Here is a 17,675-nt window from a genome sequence, read left to right on the forward strand (position 1 = left end):
AGACTTGACTATCCATCTCCCTGTCCTGATTCATTAAGTTTTCCACAGCCTCATAGTACTCCTTACCTTTCATCCTGGTGTTTCTGTATTCCATTTCCTCATCCTTCTTCCATATTTTATCCTCTTGAATCTGACATAACACTTTATTAGCACTAGATTATGATTTAAATTAGCATCCACTCACAGGAGACTATATTAATTATGCTATTCCAAAATTTGGGCCTACTGTTATAACAGTAGGCCCACATTTTGGAATTTAGTGCTCCGTTATTTGTTATCTCTCTAAAATCATGGGCAGTTTCCACATATACCAATGTCTATTGTGGTATTTGGATAAAATGCTCATGATGAATAAATAATTTCTCCTGCAGAATTCTATTGCTCTCTCCCAATGGTCATTTTTGGTTCCTAATCTACCATACCCTTCCTCAATCTCACCTCTACCTTCAACCCTCCACTTTGTTGCAATCCCCCATAACTATCGAAGGTTCCCTCCCAAAGATTTCCTCTGATTGACTATATACCATGTCTCTTTCTTCCTTACTTTGCTTACTTGACATGTAGACTTGAATGATGACTGAGTTCATTGGTTCAGCTCTTACTTCTACTTATACATCAAATAATCCCTATGATCCTCCCTTCTTATTTGCAACCGACGCTGGAAGGATAGCCAGTTATATGAAGTTCTTGCACATAAACATTCAGTGCCCACTTAATAAACACCTGGATCTTGAGGTTCTAATAAACGAGTACAAATCCCATTGTCTTGTGATCTATGTCAACAAGTATTGGTTAAATGCAAGTGAACTTTACACTCTACATGTGCCTGAGTATCTTATGTTTTGATTCTACTTTCTGAAAGCTTTTCCAACATCCCAGTTGGTTTCTCATACCACTCTCTCAATGAAGGACAAATATTTGAATCTTGTGTTGCCTGTTTCAAAATAGATACTACTGTTTTTTTAGGCATTGTCTATTTATCGTTTGCCTAAATGTGCCTTACCAAGCTAATGAAACTCTTGGAAATAATCCATAGGTGAATCCATGATCCTTTGATAATAATTATAGGTGACTTCAATTGTAATTCTATGGGCCATTCGAAAGCTAAAGAGAAATTAATGGATTTACAAACTTCACTTAACATCTATGCCACCCACAGTGAACTTACCAGAGTGAGTGCTAGTTCTTAAACTGTTTTAGATAACATATTGACTAATATCGACCTTGAACTTGTTCATACAAATATCATTAATGCCCACCTATTAGATCTCTACCCACTTCTTTCTACAATTGCTGTGTCCAAAGCCAAAGAAAGTAAAAAAATACTGCAAAAGTTATTTCTCTGATCAGAACATGATCAACTTTTGCAAATCAAATTCCCATGAGTGGTCCAATTTGTTTGCTTCAATGAAAGCTTGGGATATTTCTATTTCACCTATGTATGCTATTTTGATATCTGTTTTCCCTTGTCCTGAAGCATTTGAAAAACCAAAGCTCATCTGTTAAATATGAAAGTCAGTGTGTCTGAGATGAAATTGATTGGATTTCAAAGAAAATGAAAGATGCAGGTGTGTATTATAAAAACAAATCAAATCCAGCTGACCGTCGGGAATATTACACACTAAATAATAATAATAATAATCTTTATTTGCCCAGAAGACACTGACACAGTGTAATAGATACATCAGATAAGTGTATAGGACACGTCATATGTACATATAGATGTTAAACAATGATGAAATTCAGAAAAGCATGACACAATAATAAATTTTTTGCATAAAATATATTCCATATTCAGTATGGTTATTTTTTCTCCATGAATTCCATTACAGAATAAAACTGTTCTTTCCTTAAAAATGATATTAATTTCTTTTTGAACAGGACTGGATCCTTTACGTACTTAAAATCGTAAGGGAGCCTGTTCAGTGCAAGGAGGCCCATTGATTTAGGCCCCAGGGATGTATTTAAAGTCCTGCAATAAGTTTGATGCAGGTCTCTGCAGGCTCTGGTTTGGTGGCAATGAACGTTGTCATTTGTCATATAATTGGATATATTACTTTTAGCGAAAATGCATACGACATAAATGTAAATACATGGAACAGTCAGAATATTTAACCTTTTGAAGAAGGAAAGACAAGGTGCATTGTAGGGAGCATTGCATATTAATCGTATTAAACATTTTTGAGCTTTAAAAATTGAATCAGAATGAGGGGAAGAACCCCAGAACAGAATACTATAGATAATTAAAGAATAAAATTCTCCGTAATAAATTGAAAGTAGGATATCAAGGCTTACAGATTTCCTAATACTTCTAATAAGAAAGCAAATGGAATTTAACCTGCTACGAAGATTGCATATGTGTTCATCCCATGATAAATTTTTATTTATAACAACTCCCAAAAACTTGGATCTAGAAATTTGAGGTACACACGTTCCCCCTAGGTCAATGGCCAATGAAGCAGGGGCTTTATTTTTATTAGAGAAGTATATGAGTCCAGACTTGTCAGGGTTGAGTTTCAGAGAATTTTGTGAACACCATTCACAAAGAAGTTCGGAAACTCTAGCTGCTGTCAAGGTCAAGTTGTTTAACGATGGTGCTGATACAATTACGTTAGTGTCATCAGCATATAAAATTGGCTCGGCTCCTGGAACTGACTGCAGAACTTTTGGTAAGTCATTAATGTAAAGTAAAAATAGGATAGGGCCCAAGACTGAGCCTTGGGGTACACCTAATGTAACTTCTTTACTAGGAGAAGTAAAATTAGTACCGTTCTTTGACAAAATAACCTGTTGGTGCCTTGCGCTGAGGTAAGATTTGATCCAGTTATAAGGGATACCTCTGATGCCATAGTGTCCTAATTTGGACAAGAGTAACTGATGATTAACTAGGTCAAAAGCCTTGGAAAAATCGAAGAATAGTCCCAAGGTTTCAATTCTATTATCAAGATTTGAAAGTATTAGGTTTACGAGGTGATAGGTAGCTGTAGATGTAGATCTGCATTTCCTAAAACCATTCTGTGAGCCAGACAAGAGATTAAAAGATTCAAGAAATGATGTAAGTCGATTATGGAAGACCTTTTCAAATAGTTTCCCTATCTGGTTTAATAAAGATATTGGACGGTAAGAATTCATATCCTGCTCACTACCTTTCCCTTTATAAAGAGGTACAACTTTGGCAATTTTAATGGCATCAGGAAAAACACCAAGTTGTAGGGATTTATTAATTAGGAAGAGTATCTGTTCCTTGATAGAATTAATTGATTTTTTTATCACAATCCCTGGGATACCATCTGTACCAGGACTACTTTTGTTAGGGAATTTTTTAATGATGTTCATCAGTTCCAGTTCAGTACAAGGAAGCAGGTACAATGAATTAGACAGGCTTGGGATTAGAGGATAATTAACAGGAATTGGAGTATTTGTAGTAGTCTGGTGGGACAAGTAGAAGTCATTTAAGTTGGATGCCATTTGAGAGTAATCAGAAATAACATTACCGGTGGAGTCCTGTAATTTGAAATCATGATGATTATTGATAGAAAGAAAAGTTATCGCCAAACCTTACAGTCTGCTAAAAAATTCTTTAACAACCATAGACTTACAAAAGCTGATAATAAATCTAAAGAGATTTGGAAAATTATTAACGATTCCAAGGGTACACGCAATTCACAACAAGATCTTCAACTGCATGACTCTACTGGAAATTTTATTCCAGATTACTCTAAGTTTGCCCCCATTCTGAATGATTTATACCCATCCCATCAAAATCCCACAGTTTCAGTCTATTCAGCTAATGTTCTAAAATTCTCATATTCCTATCATATGAAATTCATTGTATCAATTCACCTGTTCAGCCATGGAACTGAGCAACATTATCAATAAATTTCCTTACAAATTTAGTCCTGGATTTGATGGCATCCCAGGGATAGTCATAAAAAGGTCATTTAATACAATTAATGGTTAGCTGTTATTCTTAATTAATGAATCCCTAAAAAAGGGAATTGTCCTAAGCACTTTTATATCAGCCAAAATAGTGCCAATGCACTAAGGCAAAGGTTGCAAAATGGCCATGAACTCTTATAGACTCTTGACCCAGTCTGTAATTTCATTGTTGAACCAGTTAGGGAAAACATTTGAAATAGTTCTCTATTGCTGTCCAGTATCATATCTTGAAATGCATAACATATTCTCCACATCTCAGGTTTTTGACTGTGACTCATCAGTTACTCTTGTATAAACTGAAACGTTATGATATAAGAGGCGCATCCTACAAATGGATTTAATCATATCTAAGAGCATCAGCATGAGGAATTCTCAAGAAATGGCTCCAAATTTGTTTATCCTGGTAGAGAAGAAACACTGGGTGTTCCCAAGCGTTCTGCACTTGGCCCCATTTTATTTTTAATTTTTATTGATGACCTACCTGATAAACTTAAGTTTGTTAAGGGAATAGACCCATTTTTGTATGCTGGCGATACAAATATGATTGTGTCACCTCCTCAGTAGACAGTTCGACTGAAAGAGCAGCTGAAATAGTACAGATTTTCAATGAATGATGTCTTCAATTGTTCCCGGCTCAACCTGGTGGAAATTCATTTTAATAAAATTAAGAATACAAAGTATCTTTCCACTGTCCTTTATTTGCATACAACCGGTTTCAACACTCAAGCGTCATCATCAGGTACAAATTAAACAAGTCGCAGTCCACTTATATAGTATACCAATCATGAGGGAGAGGAGGGGTGGGTGAGAGAAGGGGAAGAAGGAGGCGAAAGAAAATGGAGTTGCGATTGGCGTTGATGGGGAGAGGGGTGTTAAGTGTCAGGACAGGTGCTTGGTTGGTTTAGAGTGGGGTGGGGTGGGGGGTTTGTCGGGTCTATCTGTGAGGGAAAGGGGTACTTCCAGGAATGGGGAGAGGTGATCAAACAATAAATTGTTAACCAAATGACCCATTTTTAAATTCTTTCTGATTTCAAGCTCTTCCCACTTGTCCATCCTCATTCCTTTTTCACTCTTGTGTAACAGTTCCAGGTTGAAATCACTCCCATGGTTTTCTTCCCATAGATGTTTGGCGAAGTGTGATTGCTTGAGGTCACAAGTTCTAAAACAGCGTTTATGTTCCTCCGCCCGTGTTTTTAATGACCTCCCCGTTTGACCTATATATATAGCACCACAGTCCCCACAAGTTAACTTATACATGCCACTTTTATTTTGTGTACATATTTTGTCTTTAGTGGTATTCAAGAATGATTTTAAGTTATTAGTATAATAAAAAGCTATTCGAAATTTCTTCTTAGGAAAAAGGTTGGCTAACTTCTGTGAAATTAATCCATAATATGGGAGTTTGCACCATTTGTAACCTATTTCCTCCGCATTAATTGGTTTGAACAAAAGTTTGAATGCTTTGGAGGAACATTTACTTTGTAGTATTTTGTCAATTAAATTTACTTTGTAGCCATTTTTCATTGCTAAATCTTTAATCGTTTTGAGTTCTTTAAAAAAATTACTTTTTGAAAGGGGAATGGCCAACAGTCTGTTTGGAAGGAAATGAAAAGTGGAAAGCTTATGCGATATGTGATGGCGGGAGTTGGAGGGGATGATGTGGTCTGTGGTGGTACTTTTCCGAAAAATTGCAAATTCAAAGTCACGTCCCTTTCTCGACAATGTGATATATAAATAAATAAATTTTTTAGATCAAAATTTTTTAAATTATTATGGTGAATTTTATTCTTGTGTAACTTTTAGGATCCTCTCTCCATGTGGACATAATCTTCAAAATCCAAAATAGGATTATATGTACTCGTACTTTGAGTATTGGCTCTTGTGATGCACTATGTAAACATCTCTTCAAAAGACTTGATTAATTACCAGTACCCGGCATGTATACTTAATGTCATCTTTCCTTCAAAGGGTAATATTTCTGGGCACACGTCCATGCGCGATTACCATAGTCAATATACAAGGACCTGCAAAGACCTACACCAGCCATTTGTCAGAACACACAATACTGCTCATGGGCTCAAAGCAATGGGCTTAAGGTCATTCAATAAACTTCCCCATGTAATTAAATATGAAACAAACAAAATTGTTTCCAAGAAAAAGCTGCTCAACCTGTTAAAAAATAATAAGTTCTATTCTCTAAATGAATTTCTGGAATTGTCACTACACATAAATTCTGACTTAACCAAATAATGTGTAAGTATAGTATTGTATTGGTATGTATACATATGTATGTTCATGGTATGAATACATATTATTCTTTTTCTAAATTTGTGAAGTTTATTTCTGACGTGCCCTGTATTTGTGAATATAAACCACATCTCTGGACAAATGAATGCATTATTATTCTCACTAATTAAGTCCTCTTTTGTTTCTTCTTTACTGCTTATTTTAATTCCTCTTTCCAAGAATTTCATGCGATTACAATGTACCATAATTGTGCATTCCATGCCAAGTAAAGGCCTCTGGATGCATTAGATTTATCCTTATGACTTGCTACCATGGGCGGAATTTCACTTTAAACCTAAATTCAGACGATAAGACCCAGGTACTAACTCTAGCATCCCTGGGGTCATTTTAGGCCAAGTTAGATTTTACAGACACTTTCTTCCAGCTAAAATTTAGTAATTACCATTGCCTCCAGCTGGGAATTTCAATGTAATTTATAACTAATAGGCCATTGCTTAGCCTATGCTAATATGCAGAAGTGGGTGCAGGCGCTACCCCACAAATTGTTTAATATAATCAATGAGTTCATTTGTTTTACCAAACTGTGATTATTACATTGAATTGAAAATTGTGCAAATTTTATTGACTAGATTTTCTATGAATCACTCACAATCAAGAAAAACATTTTCTTAGACAACAGCAGTAGGTCAAATACTTGGGTGAGTTACCAGGAGGTTACCAGCTTCATGCCGCCACTCACATAGATGCTGCACCCTGGTAGTGGCCCATAATCTGCCCTCAGTATGGAATTACACTTACCAATTGCTTCTCACATCCACTGTCTATATATTATGCTAAGGGAAAAGTAGCCCTCTCTGGTCCACTTTATCTAAGCAGAATTCTAAAAAATATTTTTTCTAAAACTTTCTTTTTAATCATATCATGATTTATTAACTAAAATTCTGATGCACACAAGTCAGACATAATTTTGTCATTCTTTCCTCCCCAATAGTGCTCCTAAGTCAGGCCTCCACTATTTGGGGAGTCCCGGAGGACCATTCTAAGGTTATAATAGTGGATGAAATTGGGCTCGAAATTGAGAGTGCTTGCCTCACCTTTGGGAAAAAAACATGTTTTATTCAAAAGGTCAATTTCTTTAAAATCCTTTACCTTGCCTTCAGTTAAACATTTTTTTCTTCCACAAACTATGCCACAGGAGCTATAACTAAGGTTTCCCTCGGCAATGGTAATGTAGAAACTATGCCACAGGAGCTATAATAGCAAGCCTCGGCAATGATAACGTACACCTTATAAAAACCTCTAAAGGATTTTGTATTCTTTTATTAGTCTATGATATTCATCCTGAGCATGAATAAAGGATTTAGTTTTGCCAAAGCAAAATATGGGGTATTTTCTTGGGGAAATGGAATATTTATGGGGGTCAGTCAAATTAAAACCAAACACCCACTCTCATGTCTACAGCTGGATGAACATACTAAACCAGTCTGCCCACCAACAAGGACATAACTGCTCCATATCATAGTCCAATAACTGTGAAAACTTGTGAGTTGTCACTATGCAGTTCTCCTACCACAGTGATGGTAGTATTGATTTGTGACAACAGTATTGCCACCTTTTGTGGAGACTCTGTGTTATGGCGGGTGCTTGTTTTTCATTTACTGCCGGTCATAATTGATGATGATGTAATTGAAATGAATTAAGATATTATTGGCATTAGTTTTTCATTAGCAAAGCCTGACAGAGGATTGCTCCTGCGTTTCTGCTTATGGACAAGAAAACAGAAATTCTGATTTCATTGCAATGTCACAGTTACATTTTTTAGGAAAGCCTTTGCAGTCATTTTTGTAGTTTTGTGAAAGTTGTGGCAATATCTTGCCGTAAAATTTATTGTCTCAGGCGTAACTTTATGGAATTTGCATAACATATTGAAATGAAATAATTCATTTTGTAATTACTGTGGAATTACGAAGTGTATTATTTCATTTTAAAATATCTTGCAGGTATTTAAACTCCTTGAATGTTCCCAAAACCCCTATAACATTGTCATTAACAGAAGGTAATAAAGTACAGTGTTTGCAGAGCACTCTGCAGTCATTTGGATTACACTACTCATGGCACATACGGATATAACCAGGTGTGATTTAACTTTCTTTGCCAATGTGGAACATGTGTTGCCAAATAATAATTATTAATAACTCCTCTTTTCCCCCACTATCTTAAAAGATCAAACAATTTAACTTCCTACGTCATTTCTATGGTTATTCTCGTCAATTCCGGGATTTAAGACGTAAATAGAAACTTGTTCAGATGTTTATAGGTAAGAATCGATTCCAGGGGAAGCTGCTGTAGCCCGCATATGCTAGAGAATTCAATGATTGTCCTTTATCAGCTTTAGGTGGGATTGGCAGTTTAGTTTCGTTATTTTTATCATCGTTTCCACTCTACTTTCACACTCGTATTTCTCTTAATAGGGGGATATAGATAGAGGGGTATCTATACCCGACCATCGCTGGGTACACACTTAAGTAGAGAAGTTCATAAGTAGAAGAATTGAAGGATTTCTATCATAAGATTTCAAGAAGATCATGTAAGATGGCATTGAAGTTAAATGTACGAAAGAATGAGCTTGTAACATGACTGTTTACAGAGCTAATAAAGATTAATCTTCCGATTGAAAAGCTACGAAGGTGAAGAATTGGTGACGTGACATTAAAAAAAATTACATTGTTTTCATTAAATTTGTGAAGTTAGGAATTTACATGTTTCTTAGGTTAAAAAAGGTAACAAATTTTAGAAAGGATAAAAATTATTTTGGAAATATTTGATTCAATGCCAAATAATTCCTAAAAATCAACTAAACGTCTTGAATTATTGTTTTATTTAAACTGTATTTCCCGAATTTCGCGGCAATGCGTATAAGAATTCAGTTTATACCACCATCTGGCGGGAAGAATATAAACTAATCTAACGGAAGCAGTAGAAGTGGCGGAAGTTAGCTTGAAAACTCAAGCGACTGAAGCTAAGTGACCATGTTGAAAAAGCCGTTGTGGCGTCGTTGAATTAAAGGGGGGTCAAAGAGTTTTTTCTGGTTAGGTTGTTCATTTTACGTATATATATCTATATAAATATTCAGGAAATATATCAGGTGATTGTTAATTTGATGCCTTTTTTGCTTAGAGAGTTGGATATTTCTTTTTTTAGATTTAGCTGGTGTTTTGCAAATGTCTGCCGCATAGCATAAGCCAATACTTGTGTATTAAAAGTTTTTTTTATACTTCAAGTTGTTGTACTCAATTGTATTGAAGTGGATTTTTCGTTGCTAGAGGATAAAATAAGTTTGAATTCTTGAAGAAGTTTTTGTTACTACATATTTTACATGTTTGGGTTTCATGTGCTCATACCTCAGTATTACCTCATGGATGTAGAAATGTCTCAGATAAGTCGAAGTAGAGAAAGCAGAAGATCCGTAGAAGGTAAGATGCAGTTTATTGAAGTTGGACTTAATTAGTAGTGAATTGAATTATCTGTAAATATTTATGTAAACTTTTTACTTTCAGAATCAAGTAAATGGGTCGAAGTACAAGGAGAGGAGTATTTAGATTATTCTAGTGAACAGTACAATGAACGGCAGACTTCAAAAGACTGGTAAGCCAAAAGAGATTCGTTGAAGTGAATCGAAGGTGAATGAACTGTGAAGGCGTAAATGGAGCGCCATGGTAGCCAAAGTCAGAAAAGGTTATTTGGAACGCAAGCCGGGAATTCTTTTAATCGCTTAACTCGCGTTTATTATTGTTAAGTATGTATTGCCGTTATTGCTAGTTAATTTTTGAAACATTCACTCCAAGTGAAAGAGGTCCTTCAATGCGTCTCGAATTTGATCTTATTGTTTCTTAAGGAACTGGTGTCCAGTAAAATTGTGTTAGTTCATCCATTAGCAATATTCCCGTATGTACGTTTTTCAGAAGAAATATGTAGTGCAATACTTATTATATGATTCGGTAAACACCTCTTCCTGTTGCTTAACCGCTTATAAGCCCAAGTTAAGCTTATCGTACGTTACACTCTCGCCGAGATCAAGTTACAATTTGCATCTTTGGAATATTATTTTTAATTGAGCACCAATAATAAGTATAATTTTCAATGCTTGTACGTGGTAATGCTATAGAATAGAGTACTATGATGTTAATTGTCAAGTCCTATGGGGCTGAATTTTCGAGGATTTGTCATTTCAGGCTAAATCGAGAAAAGTTAAGTTGCGTCTATCAACTAGTAATTATTACCTTTTGAACTGATGTAGGAAATGAGGTGCGTTGCATAAGGTAAAGTGAATGACATAATGACAGACTGATGTGGTACACGGCATAATGTGATAATTTAACTTATTGTTAAAAAGTTGCGATTGGACTAAAATATTGGTTACATTTACTAATTCCGATTTGTTATTATGTATGCTTAATTGGGTACACCTAAATAAGCAAGAATAGGGTCACGTCAATTTTTGAACATTAAGTAGTTTCTTGCAGTGCACGAATAGATAATGAAATAATGATAATATTTCATGAACGAATTTGAATGAACTTGAGATTTGTGGTGTAATAGGCAACAGCGCCATAGACAAATTATTTCTGTACAGAATCTGATAGTGCAAATGGAGAGGAATAAGTTGAAAAATTTAAAGTTTGTGGTAAAATTTTTATTTATAATGATCATTTGCAACGCATATTGCCAGAACTCCAGGGGAAGGAATTTTATAATGTTGCTTAAAACGTAAATTTTTATTGAAATTGTTGTTAACAAAAAGTTTCATCAGGATAAAGGTGGAACATGTGTTGTTCTTGTGAAAATGAAGACTTCCAAAAAAATAAAACAAATCTATTTGAAAAAATCCACGATTTGCATTAATGTTTACATAATAATTATAACAATAGCTGCAATGTTTTGGAGTGTTTGTAGAGTAATATTAATCACTCTTTTTACTGACTATCAGAAAAAATCAATCACTATGATTTTACAATGCATAAATTTCAGTTTGTTAAAATCATTTGCCTTTACAAAGGGAATGAGGTTTACCATGAAATTGTTGCATTGCAATGCATATTAGAGGAAGACTGTGCCTAAAAGTTTCTCTTGTGGCATCTCCCACAGTTTCTTAGACTGCAATTTCAAAATTACTTCCTTTTTTTGTACTTGTTGCATTATTAGAAGGTTGCTATGTAGGCTTTTGATGAAATGTGATGATTCCATGGCGTTTGATATCATTCCATGTAGGGCCATGCTCACAGACCAGTTTTTTCAGCATAAAACTTCAGGTCTGAAATATATATGCACATGGTTTTATGCATATTTTGTAATTACTTCAGATATACATTTTGACAAGAACCCTGGTGGAACTGTTGTCTGCCAAGGTGATCCTGTGAGGGAGAATCTAAAGGCATTGAGTCAAGATATATTATTTATGAAAATTATTACGTTGGTGTTTAAGTTAAGTTACTTCTTTTCAACTCAATGTGCAGAACTTGTCTCCTTTCTCACACATAATGCACATTAGATGGTATGTAAATATTAAGTATGAATTAAAAACTTAATCCTTGTCAGGGATGGATCAAATCCAAAATTTGGATTCATATGCCACATGCCTCCTTTTCCCCTAATATTATTTCTAAAAAAAGAGTGTCTATATGACAGTGTAAGTCCCTCCAATAGCTTTGACTTTCTCTGAAGTCAACGATGTAGAGGAGTCTTCCCCTCAGTACTCCCCCCATTATAGGCACATCATGAGATAGGAGGAAGGACCTAGTGTACCTTTCAAGGGCATTGCTGGCTCTTTAGAACACTTGCCACCAATGTGTCACTTCTGTGTCTCCTGTTTTAGGAGCTCCATTGATAGTTTTTTTATTCACCCTTTAATCTCTTGTGTATTTTTCAGTAATGTTTATAATAAACAATGGTGCTACAAAAGTTGCAGATTTTTATGGGCAGTGAAAATTTTAAAGCTATGAATGATACAGAATAACGAGAAAATCCTATGGAGAATGAAGGTATAATGTGCTTGTAAGAGCATAGTTGTTGTTCTTGGCACTGTAGGTTGGTCTGCAATAGTACAAATGAGGGTGGAAGAGCCTTAAGGGGGAACTTCACTAGTTATTAATTGCTTTGCACCAGTTGGTGTACAGTACCTATGTGGTGCACAACAACATACCACCTTGGAACAGGTTCAAATCCTGGTCAAGGTGAATAAATTTTACACTCTGAAATTGTTGTATTGTTAGTCTGGATACTAGAAAAGTTCATAAACTCCTCTGTGGAACTCTGTAGAAAGAAGTGAGGTAATAATCTCTTATGATTTTTATTTCAGTAATTCACTGGGCTTTTAAAACTTAAAATTCATTATCAACCCACAAATATCACAGGGAATATGTAGAAATATTTGAGCTTGTTAACATATAAAATCCTTATGGTATTACATTTTGGAAATTAAGAGTGTGGGTCATTTATTAAGTTCTTAAGAAAATGGAAAAATATTATAACGAGTAGATTTTTTGGACATCGATGAAATATGATATCAGAAGGTCCTTAAAGCAGGCATTGCCCTTGGCCTTTTTTCAAGTTAAAAATGGCAGATGAAAATTAAAAAGTCACTGCCTGGCAAATATGCTGAATACAGTGGAAGTGGATTTTATTGATCATTTTGGATGAAGTCACTTCTTCTGTAAATCCTGAAGAATGATCGTCATTTGTAGAAATATGGCCCCGTTTAAACTTGCTGGATAATTTTAAAGCCACGAACACAAAGAGCAGATGCTCCATGAATTTCCTCCAACTCTGTTTTGTCTTTCGGTATTGAGCGTTTTAAATAAAAGTATTATCAGTGCACAAAACTCATTTTCTTCTATTTTTCTAATTAAATATAGGTTTTTTACTCATCAGACAATGAAAATTAAACCAAGTGATAGATATAGCTGAAGTGTTAGCAGCATATTTTTTAGCCTTGAAATCTTTTCCTAACTACTGCTAGATAGGATAACACCCCTTATTTGCCTCTTTCTAGGCATCCCAGAAAAAAGTGTAAAATGCAGGAGATTGCAAATAGCCAGAAAAAGAGAATTTTCACTTCTATATGGTTAATTACTGAAGTCATTGTATATAGTATCATCATTGTCATGAATAACTTCCCCTGCAATTTGTTCATCATATTCGACAGAGGACATTAATTTACCTACTACTAGTGGCTGTAGTTCCTTACTTCTGTCTGCACATCTGATTTATAGCCTTCAAGAAGTCGATTCAATTCTGCCACCTATCGAATTCCAGTCTACATGTCTAGGTATCTGTTTTCACTACATGCAGCCGTCCGTGTATACAAGATTGTGCCCTTTTTCAAATCTATTCAGCCTAATAAATCTTAGATGTTTTTCCAGACCAATAAAGATTCCATCGTGAGAATCAATTTGTTCCAAAAAATTTTGTTTTGATCAAAATTTTCGATCGGAAGGTGTTATTTTCTTGCCCCTTGTTTTTCATTATCAAGTAGTATTAAATTTGTTCCTGGATAATTGACGAAAACTTAACGCTTGAGAATCTGAGCTATCTTGCTGTTCTACTAGTGTAAACATTTGTCCAACTTGAAAATTATTTGTAGAAAATTAGTTATTTTTGATTCAATGTAATTTTGATGTACTGAGCAAGTTTCAATACTTTTTAATATTCAGGAGCCCATGCCTGTTGCATCGAGGCTGTGCTACATACTGCTTAATTCTGAGAGAGTAAAAAATCTTTCATCTCCAATATTTTCAATCATTTTAATCTAAATTATTAAATTTATGAGGAGTTGGGTTCAAAAAGATACGAGGCATGGTCATGAAGTAAGGGCCGTTTGGTCACAGTAAAATATATACTCATATGAAACATTTTATCAGCACTTTTAGTTAGCTACGAAACTACTTCACTTCTCTACATAATCGCCATTCTTTTCCAAGCATTATTCTTACTGCTGCGCCAGCCTCTTTAACCCCTCTGCATAGAAGCTCGCCGCCTGAGAATTGAACCATGACGATGCCATTTTGAGTTCCTCTTCGGTTTTGAAACTTCCACCGAGCCACTGTTTCAAGTGCCAGAAGAGGAAGTAGTCGCTAGATGCAAAGTCAGGACTATACGAAAATCTTGAATTTTCATATTGGTTTTGGCAGCAGTGTGAGGACATGGGTTATCGTGGAGGAGAATTACGCCAGATGAGTTTCCTGCGTCATTTGTTTTGGATTGCATGTCTCAGTTTGCAGTGTGTTTCACAGTACACATCAGCTTTAATTGTAATCCCACGTTCCATAAAATCCACTAAAAGAACAGTTTATGTCCCAAAAAATGGTAGCCATCAATTTTTGACTTGTACGGAGTTAGCTTAAACTTTTTCAATTTTGGTGAATATGAGGGGTTGCCACTGCATCAATTGCTCTTTTGTTTCTGAAATGATGTAGGATATCCATGCCTCATCCCCGGTAGCAACGTGAGAAAACAATTCATCTCCATCTTGTTGGTAATGGGCCAGGAACTCTCGTCCACTGGACATTCTTTGCTCTTTGTAGTGGTCTGTGAGCATTTTCCCACCTGGCACACAATTTGTGGTATCAGAGGTTTTCCGTGACAATGTTGTTGACATTAGTGTGTCCAAGTTGAGGAAATTGTTCAGCCAGGCCATTAATTGTCAATTGACGATCACAACACAGTTTTTGTTCCACTGGCAAAACAATTTAATCAGTCAGAATACTGGGCCTGTCACTTCATTTGTCATGGACATTTCGTCCATTTTGAATATCACGGCACCATTGTCTAACCTTTCCTTCACTCATAACTGTAGGTGCATAAACTAGGCATAACTCCCGATGAATTTCAGCAGCCGACAATCATTTTGCATACAAGAATCGTGTGACAACGCACTTCACAGGTGGTGGGATGAATGATTGTCGCGGGCATTGTTGTTTGCATTCATGGACAAGTAAACTACTTTTGAAAAAAAAACAAATGCTGCTATAGCTTCTCAATGAATCAGTAGATGGCGCTGCAGGAGCAAAATTGTGTTTGAATTGCCAATATTGAAATATAAGCAAACAGCCCTTATTTTATGAATATGCCTCGGACTACAGGGTGTGGCACTATAATTTCTTTTTTTTAAACCCAAAACACTTTTTTAATAGGATGCTATGTTGCTGCAGCCTGGAGAATTTGTGTTACTTCAATTGCATTCAATGGTAATTTATTGGGTACCATCTGCTACGAAATAAATTGAATTTATTTTTGAATGGTGAACACTTAACTTTGATGCTATGCTGATGATGAATTTCATTTGAAAAGGATACTGCATGAAATTATAAGATTTACCCATAATTATTTGCTAAAGTTTGGCTAGGAATCAAAATTCCAATGAGAGTAATTATGGGTTGAATGCTAACATGTGATACCTCAAATTTTCAACTTTCTTGCGATATTAAGTCTCCCTTGGGTGTCATGACAATGCATAAATTATGTAAATAACTCTAATAAGACCATATTTATTTCATAGCATAAATCATTTTTTTGGCAGACTTAGATAGTCAAAGTAGTTCATATTTCTGTCGCTAGTGGTGCTCTGTATTCCTGCTATGTTCAAATTCTTTGCTAATGCTCTTCAGCCTTTGTTAGGTGTGCATTACAAAATAGTCAAAAAAATTTTATAAAGGCTGTTGTACATGGTTTTAGAAATGTGAATTTTTAAGTCCAGTACGGTGATACAAATGGTGGGAAATCTAAAAATGTAGTTAAGTAAATATGGGGTTCCACATACATTGTAAAAATAGGACACTGGTTGACGTGTTAAAAAATGTATTTTGTGGGAAAATGTAAAAAGACAGCATGCTCATCAAAGGAAAGGATTGAGAATCTAGAGAAAGAGTGACCACAGTCTCTTTACAGTTCTTCCATTGTAAATGCTTGATTATGGTGAGCCTTTCACATTTATTTTTTTAATGATTAAATTACATTTATGCGGCGAAAACTCTTATCAGCTGTGTCCGGTCTATGGTGTGTTCAAAATGAACAAATGGTGGTGATGAAATCACATTTATACATTTGCATTGCCAAACATATTGAATTAGCATAAGTGTGTTTTCCTGCGTTAATCTCATTGAGTAACGTCATGTAGATGACCTTACTGCAGTGCTAACTCTAGTAAATGGTAAATTAACTTAATGCCTAATGTATGCTGCTAGTCTTGGATAAAAATGCTAGATTATTTTGAAGCAGTATTATGTAAGAAGTGAGCTTTCACCTTCCTTTGGGCCCTAAATATATTTCAGTTATGACCAATAAAACAAGTTACATGAAATAGTATATCATTTATGAAATAATTTATCTATGAAGTGCTTCCTCTCCATGCCCTCTTTATTTTGTACTAGATTGGAGATAATGAATTACTTAAAATTTTTATAACTTAACTGTAGCTATTCATGCTTCTTTAGAATGTGACTTTTTTACACATTAACATGCCTAATATTCTTTTTTCATTTTGAAAAAAGCATGATTGTACTTGATCATTATTTTAATTCAGTAGTTGATTCATCAGCAAAATATAACCTGATGCATGACTTATGCATGGGCAGGCAGTCAAAACCAATATATTTGAAAAAATTACCATTATTCATGATCAGAAGGAGTTTTTTGTGGCACAGCAGATACATGGTAATAATCCAGCCGGTCACCATTTTATCTGTGGAATACATTATAGAGAACTCTCATTCTTGCAGTAATTAAAGTTATTTAATAATAAAGTTGCCATTTTGAGAAAAAAGACAGTTAACTGGTAAATGTCTCTCATTTTTTTTTTCTACCTGAAAATAGTGAAACTGCATGTTTTGTTCAGCAATTGGACATAAGCCAAGTGTTCATATTTCCAAGAGGATCTTTTTCATTTTAAAAACCATAACATTCCCACAAAGTAGCCCTCAAAATAGTTTTCTATTGTTGCCTGTAAAATGACGAAGACTTAATGTTAATGATGTCCAGATAAACTTGACTGATGGAGCGTAAAGCTTGTGCCTGCAGTGCAAGTATAAAATCCTATTGGACTAGTAAGGATTGAATTATTAAAGCTGTGTAAACAAAAGTTAAACATAATAAGGGGTTTCATAAACCATTTTTTGGTCCTATAACTTATCAGGTAGGGTTAATTCTTTAGTATTTATTAATATAATAATTAATTCCACATTCATTGAATCCTAGTTGGTTTGGTATTTTGTTGGACATGGTAATCTGACAACTGGCTCTTATTATTTCTTAAATGTAAGCAGTGCCGAAATAAAAAAATGGAATATTTAATCTAGAGCTCAATTGTTTATTAAAATTAGGCCATAGGAAAAAGCATCTTTTGTAATGATGCGATTTATAATTTCAGGAATAACTTTGTGTTCCATAGTTCATATACAGATACTTAGTTCATTTACAGATTGATGTTAATGTTTGAA

General features: G+C 34.9%; 1 protein-coding gene across 1 annotated transcript in view; it reads left to right on the top strand.

The window, feature by feature from the left end:
* The first annotated feature begins 9,196 nt into the window (after positions 1-9,196).
* The window catches only part of LOC139696147 (RNA-binding protein 5-like), a 41,846-nt gene continuing 33,367 nt past the window's right edge, over positions 9,197-17,675 (top strand). The window contains exons 1-3 of the mRNA XM_071594755.1: positions 9,197-9,331; positions 9,593-9,659; positions 9,744-9,831. Coding sequence (XP_071450856.1) covers positions 9,602-9,659; positions 9,744-9,831 — 146 coding nt within the window. The 5' untranslated portion in view covers positions 9,197-9,331; positions 9,593-9,601. The remainder of the gene's footprint in view (positions 9,332-9,592; positions 9,660-9,743; positions 9,832-17,675) is intronic.

This window comes from Hetaerina americana, unplaced genomic scaffold (assembly GCF_022747635.1).
Source record: "Hetaerina americana unplaced genomic scaffold, ioHetAmer1.1.p SCAF_7, whole genome shotgun sequence".
In the NCBI taxonomy this organism is placed as follows: domain Eukaryota; kingdom Metazoa; phylum Arthropoda; class Insecta; order Odonata; family Calopterygidae; genus Hetaerina; species Hetaerina americana.